General features: G+C 39.9%; 1 protein-coding gene across 1 annotated transcript in view; it reads right to left on the reverse strand.

Moving 5' to 3' along the window:
• The window catches only part of whrnb (whirlin b), a 91,505-nt gene extending 85,902 nt beyond the window's left edge, over window positions 1-5,603 (reverse strand). The window contains exon 1 of the mRNA XM_053481667.1: window positions 4,907-5,603. Within this exon, the coding sequence (XP_053337642.1) occupies window positions 4,907-5,560 (654 nt within the window). The 5' untranslated portion in view covers window positions 5,561-5,603. The remainder of the gene's footprint in view (window positions 1-4,906) is intronic.
• Window positions 5,604-14,206: the final 8,603 nt, after the last annotated feature.

Genomic DNA, 14,206 nt, shown 5'->3' on the forward strand with positions numbered 1-14,206 from the left:
TAACTCTCATAACTGTGCTCAATTGTTCTGGACAATCAAAAGTCCTGGTTTAATTTGAACAGCCCTCCTTATACACATATAAAGTCTGAGAGGGATGAGGTAGGGGTTTAATCCCTCTTTGATGTCTGTATGTGCACATGCCTAAGTGTATCACTTTCGACTGTTCAAATTCCTCATCTTTTACTAACTGGTCTATTTAATGCAATGGACCATTTTAATTCAATTATCCAATTATCTGAAATTAGGTGTGGAAAATGGAGAAAAAAAGCCAATAATAATTAAAGGACAGTAACAAAGAGCTCTTCGGGGGAGCTACTAATCAGTAATTATTTGCACTGGATCATTAGGTGGCCAGAATAAAGAAAACATTGACTGTGTATGTCTCCAGGCCTCGAAGTCAGACCTAATGTCCCCCACATTGCCATGATGCAAAGAGTTCTTGTTTTATCAAGTCAGCTAGAGGAAATAAGTACTGAATAGAGGTGGAATGTGGACCTGCAGCGCGCTATTGAACCAGTCATGAACTTGTCCATGTTCTACACACAATACAGGCATCCAGCGTGACCCTGAGAGGTTTGTTCAAGTTTAACGGAAGGGTTTGTTGTACCGTGTCTATGCCAGGAACCGAAGAAAAAAACGCATAACCAAACTCGAATAGCTTTTCCCTCTCCTCTCTGCCTCTCTTTTATTCTGCACACGTGTTCTTTTGGAGACATGTTTTCAGCCGCTGCACAGATTAAGCTTTCCAGGAAAAAAAACAAGTACAGAAAGCAAGAGGGAACTGAAAAGATTAAATTCGAATGCAGTTGTGCATCCCAAAAGCAGGAACTTGTGAGTTGAATTGTACACAATCTCAGAAAATTTACCTGAAAAGGATAGGTGTAACATATATAAACATATCTGGTAAGTATAATTCTTTTTTTTTTATAATGGCACATTATCATGCGCTTCTTGTTTTACTGCCAAGCGTCACTTGATCACATCTGGGCCAATGTTTTTTCTCTTTCTTGCACTGCGGAATTTTGGATAATCATTTCCCCTGCTGGGTCTTAGTGCGCGTTTCTTACTGGTATAATCAACATCCATGCACGCGTGTACTGTTTACTATAACACTGTGACCACGTGTGTACATAAAACATATTTTATTCTGTATTTGTAAGCGTGTGTGTACAGAGCGCATGTACTGTTACTTATAAAACACGTGTGCGCGCTTGTAAAGCCAAAGAAAGTCTCATTAGAAGGTTAAAAATCCATTTTCTCACTTAGCCTGTCGTTGTGTGCGCGCCGATTCAATTTGCATTACAATTCCCTCATTATTAAAATTTTTTGAATATCCCTTTATATTTAAAATAAAGTTTTTTATTCAAATTTTTTTTTTTTTGTAAAGTTACAATTACACTACAGGCAATTTGGGATCTCCAATTAACCTAATCTGCATGTCTTTGGGCTGTGGGAGGAAACCCACAAGGCACAGGGAGAACATGTAAACTCCATGCACATAGACCCTGAGATGGGAATCGAACCCCAAACCTGGTGGTGCAAGGCAACAGTGCTAACCACTAAGCCACCGTGTCACCGTCAAAGATATACATTTTTAAAATATTCATAAAAAATAAATTGATTTTGGAGTCAGTGTGGCGATACATGAATCGGCACTATGAAGAATTGCGATACATCATTGGATTGATTTTTTCATGATTTTTAGCTTTCAGTAACCATATAAGAAAGAGGGTGACTTGAAGGTCCATTACACTGACTGATTTAACCGTATCCTTAATATATTGCATTGAATAACCTACAGTTGGTCTATATTTGTAAGCTGTTCTGCATAACTTTTAAACTCACAGCACATTAGTCCAATTTCATTCCCTTAAATGGATTTTAGCACTTCTCACCTCTTCACCACCTCTGAGGAACCCACTTTACTGCAGACACTATTTTTATATTGTCATATGACACCTTAAACATTTTCCTTAGTTTTTCTTGCATTTCTACGATCATGAAATGTTTTTTACAGACAGACAGGTTACACATTTCAATGCTTTACACTTTTAACAGTCCTCTCTATCATCTGGTCGTTCCCAGCATTTACAAACCTTTTCACATTTATTAATAGAAAATAAATAGTGGAGATAATTTATTTATCACACACCAGCTAAAATCCATAATAGATTCCTTTAAAATTCCTTTTTTCCTTTTTCCTTTTAATTCTTAACACAATGTTTTTTTTTGTGCAACCAAACTTGTGCAGATTTTCTTAATATTTAAATTGATAAATAGCTAAGATGAAATTACAATAATGCTTTACTGGAGAGACGGAGTGTAACAATGTTATAGTAAACAATACACGCTCGCATGAATGATGACTATATGAGTGATGCACGCGCACTCATATAGTCAGAGACTGAGCATGGGAGACGATTACCCACAATCCCGAAGCGCGCGTGAGATAAGACCCGTTGACTTAGCTGATTTGCATGCTCGGCTGACAAAGTGCAAGCGTACTACTCATATCTCAAGACCTCACTAAAGTCAAGTTAATAAGGCTTTTATTGTTACTTCAACCATATACAGGTTAATACACATTGAAACGAAACAACGTTCCTCCAGGACCAAACATAAATTAACAAAACTAACTAGCTAACTAAGAAACCTAATTAGCTGGCTAGCTGAGACAAGACAGATTGACAATTTAAGTTAACAGAGTTAATCTACGTTTTTATACAGAAGAGACAACATAAAGTGCGTGTGCAAATGTGCATACAAGAGCGACAAAGTGACAATACGACAACATGACATTACAATACTTTGTGTTAATGAGTTGAGGTAGTGGGATGAGAAACAGTAAAAAGTAAACGTTCCTTGTAATTAGCAGCAAAAATAATCAAGTTAAAATTTATTTAAAAATTTGCACGTCTTGCAAAACGCTCGCACCCCACGTTACTCGCAATGCATGGTTTTATATACAGTATATATTGGTAGAAGCCTCATGCAGCACTTTTTTTTTACTATATATAATTATACTACAGCACTGCGGAATGCTCAAATCTGATTCCATAACAAACAATTTATTTTAACACGCTCTTTTTAATTAAACGTTATTGTCTCTATAGCAACGCCTCATTCACACTGACTTGTTTGACAGAAGCTCCACAGAATGCAAGACTAATAATAAAATGTGTCCTTATTTAACAGTAAAAAATATAAAATATATATAATCCTTGATATGGTAAAGCTTTCTTTAAGGGAATTTTAATTTAACATAGAACAGTTTGTGAGGCAACTTTACCAAGCACTCCATATTCTGTTCTTTCAGAGGGTGCTTTAGGGGGTTCTTGGTAACATAACATTCATTTTTTGGGGCTTTTTAAATTTAAAAGAGACAAGATAAGAGTGTTTATGGGTGCTATATCTAACTTGTCTCACAGACAATCCACAACATTAAACGTAAGCATAAAGAAGTAAAAAGCATTATAAACCATTCATTAATAAATTAGAAAAATACAATTACAAACTTTTCACTTACTGACTCACTGTCTATCCTGTATACAGTATGAGCCTATTTCAGTAGACTTAGAGCATGAGGCAGGGTACACCCTGGATGGTTGTGCCAATCCATCAGCATGCACACACAAACACACACATACACACACACATGTTCACGCACTACAGACAATTTACGCCAATCAAATTAATCTGTATGTCTTTGGACTGTGGGAGGAAACCGGAGCATCCGAAGGAAACCCACCAAGCATGAGTAAAACATGCGAACTCCATGTACAAAAGACCCTAGGCTGGAACCGAACCCTCACTCTGGAGGTGCAAGGCGACATGCTGACTAATAAGCCACTGTTTATCAGCCAAGTTTTTATGCCTCTGGTTTAAAAATAGTAAAACGCTTCATATTTAAGTTCAGCCTTTATTTGTCTAATATACATTACAGCACAGTGAAACTCTTTATTTGTTGCAAATCCCAGCCTTTTCTTAGTAGGCTGAGGTCAGAGCACAGGGTCAGCCATTATATGGCACCTCTGTAGCAGACAGGGTTAAGTTCTCTGCTCAAGGGCCCAACAGCAGCAACTTGGCAGAGCTGGGCCTCGAATTGTCAACCTTTCGATCAGTAACTCAGAGCCTTAATACACTGAGCCACCACCACTCCTAACAAAACACTTGTAGGTTTCTACGAGATTTGAACTCGGATCACTGGATTCAGAACCCTGAGTGCTAACCACTACGCCACTAAAATTCCAGTGTGTAATGAAATTACACCATGCTGTGGTGTTGGATGTTCTATTATTGGAAAATTATTTAACTTTGGAAAGGTAAGCACATCACACCACCACCACCACCACCGTGACGCTGATTATTTTCCTATTATGACATGCACCCTCGCCTTTTATTCCTCGCACAGGTCACAAGAAAGATCGTTATCCTTGTCTCATCGTCTGTACCGTATACAGGGTTGTATCTTAGGAGACTTAGGGCACGAGACGGGGTACACTCTGGACGGTGCACGCACAAATACAGTACAGTACACACACTTAAACACTCATTCACACACTAGTGTTAGCCTAATCTGCATGTCTTTGGACTGTGGGAGGAAACCGGAGTACCCTGAGGAAACCCACCAAGCACTGGGAGAACATGCAAACTCAATGCACACTGAGAAGGGAATCAAACCTGAACCCTGTAGGTGGAAGTGAACAGTGCTAACCACTAAGCCAGAGCTTAGTGGTTGTGTGCCGCCCACAAGTAAGATCCCAAAAAGCATCCAAAGTTTAAGCAAATGAGGTGTTTGTTCTCTTAAGAATTAAACCACACACACAAAAAAAGTTAGTTTTACTATGTTACAGTGATGCACCCACACACAGAGAGAGAGAGAGAGAGAGAGAGAGAGAGACCTGACCTTAACTGCATCTCCATGGGTGACCCGGTCAAACACCACCTCGTTGACTCTAATGATCTGGTCTCCCACACGGAGTCCCTCTCTCTCCGCTGAGGATCCCGGCTCAACCAGAGACACGTAGATCCCCACTCCGTGCTCTGCGCCGCCGCGGATGCTGAACCCGAGGCCCTCGTGGCTCTTGGTGCGTTTCAGGGTCACGTGGCGCGTGTCGTCGTTCGCTGTCCCGTCCGCCGCGGTGCTGAAATCCGCGAAGTGAACCGAGGGCGCCCGCGCGTGGGCGCTCGTTCCGGCGTTCGCGTGATTTCCTTCAGCCAGCGCACACGTGGGCGGTTCTGATTTCAAGTACAGGCCCTCGGACGTGTACTGGTCGAACAGCAGCTGGTCCGCGCGGGGGAGCACGAGGCGCAGCATGGGCAGCAGCTGGCGCTTTCCGGGCGTGTCGAGGATGACTTTAAGCGTCTGCACCAGGTCGTAGACGTTGCGCTTGGCGTGGTACACGCTCAGGCAGTGGGCGAACTGCTCGCGCTCGCCGTCGCCGAGCAACACGTGCAGGGAGTCGTGCAGCCGCTGGACGTTCACGGAAAGAGAGCGCCCGCTCGAGCCCACGGAGTTCGCCCGCGACTTGAGCGATACGCGCTCCAGCTCCGAGTTCATCTCGTGCGTCCGGAACAACCAAGTACTCACTATATAGTGCACTCCTGGCGTTTCATATTCATGCCCGGAGTCTCACGATGCTCAGAGGCTCAGTGTCCAAACTGTGGAGTTTAATAGATCACCCAGGGTGCAGGGAGTAGGGTGCACAAACATTCTGCACACTGCCACACTGAGATCCAGGCATGTGGTGACTGACCCTTCATCCTGCGCTTTATTTTTTCTTCTTCTTTGCTTTTATGTTTTTTGTTTGTTTGTTTGTTTTGTAACAGTTTAGTACTATATTACATATACAGTAAAGGCACCTATACCATCAGCATGGACACTGAGCTGAGTATTTAATACTGTATGTATAACAGAAATATCACTCAACATAAAGGGAATCCTGAATGATGAACTCGATCTAGTGTCATTTTATTTAGTAGTGTTTTATTAGAAGTCAGCTTATTAGAAAAGCCCTCCCAAAAAACTGGAAGTGACTGCCTAATTTTTGTGTACAGTGTCTGTACAATGCTTGTTTTCAAGGATCATGAACGAATACACATCTTAAACTTGGATCTCAACATTGCAGTCTAACAAAAAAAAAAACAGTCAATACGCCTACTTGCCGGGAAAGCAGTCATAATACCTGATCTAGCTATTTACCATAGTGATATACATGCATTTATAAAAGACGCACATACATATATGTATATAGGCTATTACACAAGCGCATACTGTACAGTATACTGAAGCATTAGGTTATAGGTTACTCACTCAGAGTGCATGCAAGGGATAATAGGTGCCTTTACGCAAAACTTTCCCAGAGTATTTAAAGCACCCGATGAACACCGCGCGTGGTATTAAACACTGTTCATGACGGAATGATGATGTTAAGAGGTTTAAAGTAACGCGAAACGATCCTGAGAGATAAATCTCACAATCTGTGTGCCAAACCGAGCCAAGTTGCGCGAGACCTCCGAGCCTGATCCTTTGGTATGGCTGAGATGCAGGGATGTGAAACACACTCGCGCGCAAACGAGAGCAACTTTTCCTGCCGTGTTCAGCACCCGGAGAGCGCGCACCGGAGAGCGCGCGCGCCTGCCCACGGCTCCCACACCGCACTACTTCGGAGCAGCGGCTCAGGAAATGACGCAGACACGACTCGCAACTACGTCGCCTAGCGACAAACAACACCGCGCTACAGTTGATAAATGAACGGAACGGGTTTTTTTTTTTTTTTTTTTGAGCGCGCGGCTCAGTCCGAAATGGTGTCCTATTCCCTACACAAGTGCACTAGATAGGGTATGAGATAATAGCTTTAAACGCGTTACACTGCGCCACCTGTGTCCAGCAGGGAGCCGTTTGGGATTCAGCCCGAGTTATTTTTAGTGCTCAAGGTTTACTTGGAGAATGACGTGAAGGAGGTATTAAAAATGCCTCATTATGTGAATCAGTGCGAATTCACAAAAAATACAGGTCTATATAAAAGTGAAGTCGGAAGTGCGTATGAGTGTACTGTACTGTATAAAAGGAAGAGAGAGAGAATGTGAAAGAAATGGAATTAATTAAAAAAAACTGAAAATGGAAAGGATTTTGTAACTGTATACATATAAAATCCTACATCAAATCCATCCCAGTAGGAATGGTAATCTCCAGGGATGTCCCGATACAATATTATCATGATACCAGAGTGCCGATTCTGCAAATATCACGATTTTATAAACGTTCCAATTCGATATTTTTTTTCCAGATTTTTGCAACAACTCTAAATATACTTATCAAATAACTTGCTCCAACCACATAGGATAATATGGTGTTTGAATAGTTTCGATCATGCCACCTGCAGGATGCCAAAGGTTTTGAGAATGGCACAAATCTAATTTAAAGTAATTTTCTACTGCTACCACCAGTCTTGTGTCATTCCAACAGTAAAGCATCCTGAGACCATTGCCAAGGTGAGGTTGCTTTTCAGTCAAGGAAGTGAGAAGTGAGAAATGATTTTTTTTTTTAATGGTACAAAAACATCCTCCGAGAGCCACATCTTCCAACCATTCAAGAACAGTTTGGGGATGATCAGTGCCCTTTCCAGCATGATGGGGCACTTCGCTTTGAATAAGGCAAAAGTGATAACTAAGTGGCTAAGGGAACAAAACTTCAACATTTTAGGTCCTTGGCCCTTTCCAGACTTTAATCCCATTGAGAACTTGAAACTCCAAACATTGATTATGCAAGAATGAGCTGCCATCAGTCAGGATGTGGCACAAAAGTAGTTTGAAAGCATGCCAGGGCGAACTGCAGAGGTTTTGAAAAAGAAGTGTCAACACTGCAAATATTCTGTCAAGTCCAGGATCACATCTTGTTTTGTGGAATTGGACACCAGCATTTCATCATGTGTTGAGAGAACTTTTTGAGTTGCCTTTCAAGATCCAGAATCATCTGCCAATCCCTTGTACCAGTTTTTTCACTGTTGCAGATTGAGGTCCTTCTTGAACTCCAGCCCTAACAAAGACATTGTCTTGTCTTTGCCCACTCATTTCCAGCACTGATGGAATTTGCAATTGTCTTTAACATATGGTCGTACCTCACCGTCAACCAACCCACCTGCCCCCCCACCCCCACCCCCCAAGTTGTGTGTGTGGGGTTTGCATGTAGTCCCTGTGCTTGGTGGGTTATCTTTAGATATTCCAGGTTCCTTCCACAGTCCAAAAACAGGTGTTCCCAAATTGTCTCTTGTGTTTGACTTAAAACAGCTTTTAACAGCTTTGGTAAAACACTAATAAGAAAAAATGATCTTAGTCTTTTATTCCAAGTTGTGTATCATGATAGTGTTACACAGATGTGAAGCCTCAAGTAGACTGACTGGAAATGTTTATAAATGGCTTTACTGAGAGACTGTATTTTCTTAGTAAATTTCTGTTTGAAAAGCCTGACATTTGCTTCGTTTTACTTCATGAATTCCCAGCCCACTCTTATTTTCTTCTTATTTAAATCTCACATTGACAGTGTTACTGAACCACCACTTTTTCTCTTTAGAAACACTGCCAAAGTCAGGTTTTATGTCACACTGACTGATGCCAAGAGAAGTTGACTCATGCCTTAATTCTCGTTTACTGGGATTGTAGCACGCTATTCACTGGCTTACACAAAAAGGGCAGAAACAAATCCGAGTGTGTACAGATTTCAAGATTGAGCATGAACACAGGCACATTTCAGTTTGAAACCATTTTTTTATTATTATACACTGTATAGGAAAAAGTTTGTGGCATTTAGATCATGACATTGTATAGGAGTTCTTTGTGTGCTACATCACAACAATGCCTCTATATACATTTCACTTATACCACTTCATTGTTGTTATTTCTGATTTAAGTAATCCCAGTAAAAATATTCAGATTAGATTTTCTAATTAATATCTATTGGTGCAGGTGTTTGTTTTGAAAGTAGATTATTAAATCCACCACATAACCGTTCATAACATCACTTTTATTCAACACTTTCTATTTCACTTACTGTATGGTGCAGGTTAAACCTCAGCCGGGTATCTCACTCACTCCCTCATCTTCTATATCGCTTTATCCTGTATTCAGGGGCGCAGCGACCTGGAGCCTATCCCAGGAGGCTTAGGGTACGAGGTAGGGTACACCCTGGACAGCGTGCCAATCCATCACAGGGCACACACACACACACACACACACTCTGGGCGATTTGGGACGCCAGTTAGCCTAACCTGCATATCTGTGGAGTGTGGGAGAAAACCGGAGTACCTGGAGGAAACCCACCAAGCACAGGGAGAACATGCAAACTCCATGCACACAAGGGACGGGAATCATTACTGCCTTTTATTAACACTCCGTTTTCAGAGCATATGAGAATTTTTTTTTTTAAACTTCCTACAGGGAGAATAAACAAGCATCGATCTGTCTATTCATCCTTGAAGTTTCAGTTTTTATCGGCTACTTTCCTTTTTTGTGGAGTAAGCCATGTTGCGTCGCGCTTTTTATTAAATTTTTTTTCTTTAGGATTTTGGTGGGTTGTATGCATTACTGTCATTTCTGTCTAATACGCATACTCTGTTTATATTTACGATTGAGTGATGTATATAGCCACGCCCACCTCAGGAGAAAAACTGCTCATAACTTCGGGTAAACACACAACTACCGCCAAAATGTTATTAAATTCCGTCCAGCCAGTTTGGCCTGATGCTGTGACAAAATCTGACTGGACAGACATACAGACTGAAATTTTTCTGAGCTGGGTTTCAGGTCCTCCAATGTATGAAACATAAAGATATCATTAAAAGAGCGAGGTTTGACCAAATAAATGTATGGACAAAACTTTTTATTTATAGAGATTTCTTCTATATCTTTCACTTTTATCCCTGATTAGTGATATTATTATTTGATTATTTGCTATATGAATTGGTGCATTTATTTATGAAATGTTTCTACAGTAGCTATATAAAAATAATTGTATGGTTGTAAAAAAAAAGCGAATAGACGTTTGTCTGCGGAAGAAATATATACTCAAGATTTCAGGAGTGCCATGATAACCTTTATTCATTATAGACAACATAGTGTTTCAGAGAACAGTAATTTCCCAAAAAGAGTAAAAGTCAAAAATTTTAGAAATTGTTGATGTTTTGTTGCTTTTCTTGAAGTTACCAGGAAAAAAAAAATCATCATCCGTCTCAGACACAATTTACAAGGTGATGACATTGAAGACTCCTTTAAAAAAAAACTAAATAAATGTCTTCTTTCAAAACAGCTGAATAATGGCACATATTTATTTTATCTGTTTATGTAGAGCACCTGCTGTAGAATTTTCTGTAAGCTTTTACTATACAATCGAGCGAGCACATTAATAAAAAAAAAAGCGTGCAGCTGATTTAGTGTCAGAGCTGCTGTTATAAACACTTAATCAACACCTTCTCACTAGTTCACCAGCGCTGTGGAGTAAAAGAAATTAATCTCAGTTAGGTATTGGCCAGAGCTTATTCTACACAGCATCATTCAGAAAAAAGTAGCAGGAAAGTAGCACTGACTTGTCAGTTATTTTCCCGGAGAAGTGTTGCATCGGTCTGTCGATCACCTTGAAGGGATTCTGCCTGGCCCAGTTGCTACTAGGTGAGTTGACAGGCTCCGGTTGTATAACAGCAGCTCTGTGTCTCCTTAAGCTTATAAAGAAGTATTAGCCGAGGCCTTCAGGAGACGTCTACAGTCAGTCACATGCTTTTCTTGGACTATTTATACACACGGATTTATTATCCTACATTGTTGTGGCTGAAGAAGCTTTTCTGATTCATATGTCTAGCTTTTTTTTTTCTTCTTTTTAATCCCTGAGCACCTCTCAGCATGTCTTTCAAGAATTTTGCCTCGTCAATTTATAGTGCCATTAGGAGCTTCAGTTTGCCATTACTGTCCTGAGCACCAGACTACATGTACGGAAATTAATGCAAAATTAATGGATCGGAACAATCGTAATGGTTAGATCCTGAGCTGTTTTCAAATCATTGTAGATGTGCGGGTAATTAAGCCTCTGGTGCACATTGTACACACATTTAATCCCTCTAAAATAAAATGATGACATACTGTACATTACACACAGACAAATCTGAACCAAAACTGGCCTGCAATGCCTATTGATCACCATTTCATCCACCCATAAATCCACTTCAAAATACCACATAAGACAGACAAAGTTCTAACCAAAATCAGTTTTTCTGTAATAAACAGAAGCACTTTCCTTAAATAGCATGCCTGTAGTCTGGCATCAATTTGTGAAATCCTGAGGCTGTAACGTGTCCCACTTTTGCGAGGCCGTTTTATGGTTTAAAAGAGTGCCCGTGAGCGCCCTCTACGCATTCCTCGGCCTACATCTATGCTGACCCACTGGGAATAGCCCAGCAGAGACATAAAACACTCCAGGAAACAGTATTTGATCTTATTCTCTTTACTATTTAAATGACACACCTGGATGCTTTTGGACACACTGTACATCTCTTTCTCTGTGCACCGATTCTACAGTAACAGGTAAAACACTTGCTGTCAACACAGGTCTCTTCTTACAATGGTGTGGGCTTATAGCACATTACGGGGCAGTAGTGGCTCAAATGGATAAGGCTCTAGGTTACCGATCGGAAGCTCGGGGTTTAAGCCCCAGCAGTGCCAAGTTGAGCCTTTGAACAAGGCCCTTAACCCTATCTGCTCCAGAGGGCGCTATATCTTCGCTGACCCTGTGCTTTGAGCCCAGCTTCCTAACTGGGACATGCAAATAAAAAAATCATTATGCTGTGCAGTAAGATACATGTGACAAATCTTTACCTTTTTTTAGAATTAAGAATTAGGTCACTGATAGCAAACGGTGCAAGCACATCAACAATATAATATAAAGTAGACTATTGATCATTAATGTATGGAATTTTAAATTAAAATTTTGCAAACCTAATTGTTCAGATCGAAAAATTATTTTAAAATTCATTCACTATTAGGCAGCGTTTACATTATAACTTTCAAGAGCAAAACAAATTTAAAATAGCTGACAAAAATAATTATGATTGATGAAGAAGATAGGAGCTTTGCTTAAAGAAGGGCATCAGGGCTTCGTAGAATTCTCTCAGAAAGCTCCTATCTTAGCTTAAAAAGTCCTAAATGGGAGTCCTAGACTAAAAGTAATTTAGAAGACTTCTTAGAGCAACTCTTAGTAAGTAAAGTACAATACCCTGTACAGTCTATTAGTAAGGAGGTGTGGTTGACCACGTTGCTAGGGACGATGCAGCAATTCAAGGACTGTGATTGGTTGATAAAAAACATTTTGTAAAGGTCTTAAAATGGGCTTTTTCTGAAAATAGAAATTATAATGTTTTTATATGAAGAAATTGTATTATCATGAATACAGGCTACTTTGTGCAAAGTTTCTGTTATAGGCTAAATATATTTTAATTAAATTAATTTAAGTTAATTAAAACAGCCAAATGATGAAAATGTGTCTACTTTTTAAGCAACCAATTTCCTTACCATAGTTACTATATTAAAGTTATTATATTTATTTACCATACTGATAATAAAAAAAAGGGCGATAATTTCTGATTAATTGGAAATTTCTGAAATTGGCTCACCTTTTAACCAATTTACATGATTGCAGGACAGTCTGTTTAATTTGCACTTTTGGATGGTATGTAGTCATCAATCCAATAGAGAAGTAAAAGAACAAGAAAACCAAATTGGACAGAAAATCAGTGTTTACGTTCAATGTTTGGAGAATAGTTCTTCTTTCCGCCATTTTCTCCTCTGCTATAGAAACTCTTAAGCCTCTTAAAAGTCCTCCTACTCTTAACAATTTTTACCTTAGGAGCTGTGTAGGGCTAAAATGTTTTGGGAAGTATTTTTATCTTTACTAAAATTTATTCCTAAATATTAGGGGAAATTCTCAGAAATTTAAAGAACATGTCAGAATTCTAAGAATTTTCTTAGAATTTCATCTACTTTTAGGCCTAAGAAGCTTTGTTAATACAGGCCCAAAAATAGCGACCCCTAATGGGGAACAGTTGAAATAAAAATAAAAAAAACTTAATTTAGATTCATCCATTACCTTACATTGTTTAAATTCTAACTACAGTATACTAAGTAGCTGATTTGCCCTAATACTTTATTAAAGTTAGTTTGTGTCATCCTTGATGCTTCCACCCACAAAACATAGACCTGTTATCACAATACAGACCCCATCGGAAATCCCACCCATCCGGACGCAATGCAATCACAAACAGGATGGCAAGACCATTTCAGGCAGTTAGAGGGGAGTAGGAGCATGACGATGAGACGGTGTAAACACATCTTTCAAGATGGCAGAATCATAGCATAATCTTAGAGAGGATATTTGTAGCATTCCCTTCTCAAGCACTGCAATCAAGCCTCTGCCACATTACCCTGGCCACATTTTTGACATACTGGGTCGTTACGACATTAAATCACTCCTTTCCACCCGTTTACACCCGAGCTGTGTACTGAAAACCAATGGCCTAGGATACTCAGTCACTGCCGAATGATTAAGGGGCCCTAAATGCAGTGGTTCACCAATTAGGGCAACATACAGTACAGTATGGCATGTATTATAGTTCTCCATGTGCTCAAAACAGGTGATATCACTAATCAGCTTCAGCCTTTCTGGCTGAAGTGTTCTGCAAAATGAGTTAACAGAAAAATGGTTGGGATTAAGGGATACAGCTTCTGGAGCCATGGCCTCGGTCAACTCTGGACCTAAACCCAATCCAAAACTGTTGGGTAATGGTGAAGAAGGCAGTAGCAGTCAATCAACCGTTTTCCGAACATGTTTTTCAGGAAGGAATCAAGTAGGGATGAATGGCGCATGTGACACCAGTGTAATGCAGACCTATTTTTGACTCTATAAGGAGCCAGATCCAGCAGGTTTTAAATAATAAATAACTTCATGCTAAATATTGGTTGTTGTATAGCAATTTTGTTGCATAAAATAACAAATGATTCTTATCTTTATAGATACAGTATTGAAAATGTCTTAGTGAGGTTTCTATTCCCAGAATGTCTTACAGTAGGTGGCTTAGTGGTTACCACTGTCGCCTTGAACCTCCAGGGTCTGGGTTCAATTCCCGTCTAGGTTCAATTCCTACCTCTGCATGGAGTTTGCATGTGGGTT

Source organism: Clarias gariepinus, chromosome 21 (assembly GCF_024256425.1).
Source record: "Clarias gariepinus isolate MV-2021 ecotype Netherlands chromosome 21, CGAR_prim_01v2, whole genome shotgun sequence".
In the NCBI taxonomy this organism is placed as follows: domain Eukaryota; kingdom Metazoa; phylum Chordata; class Actinopteri; order Siluriformes; family Clariidae; genus Clarias; species Clarias gariepinus.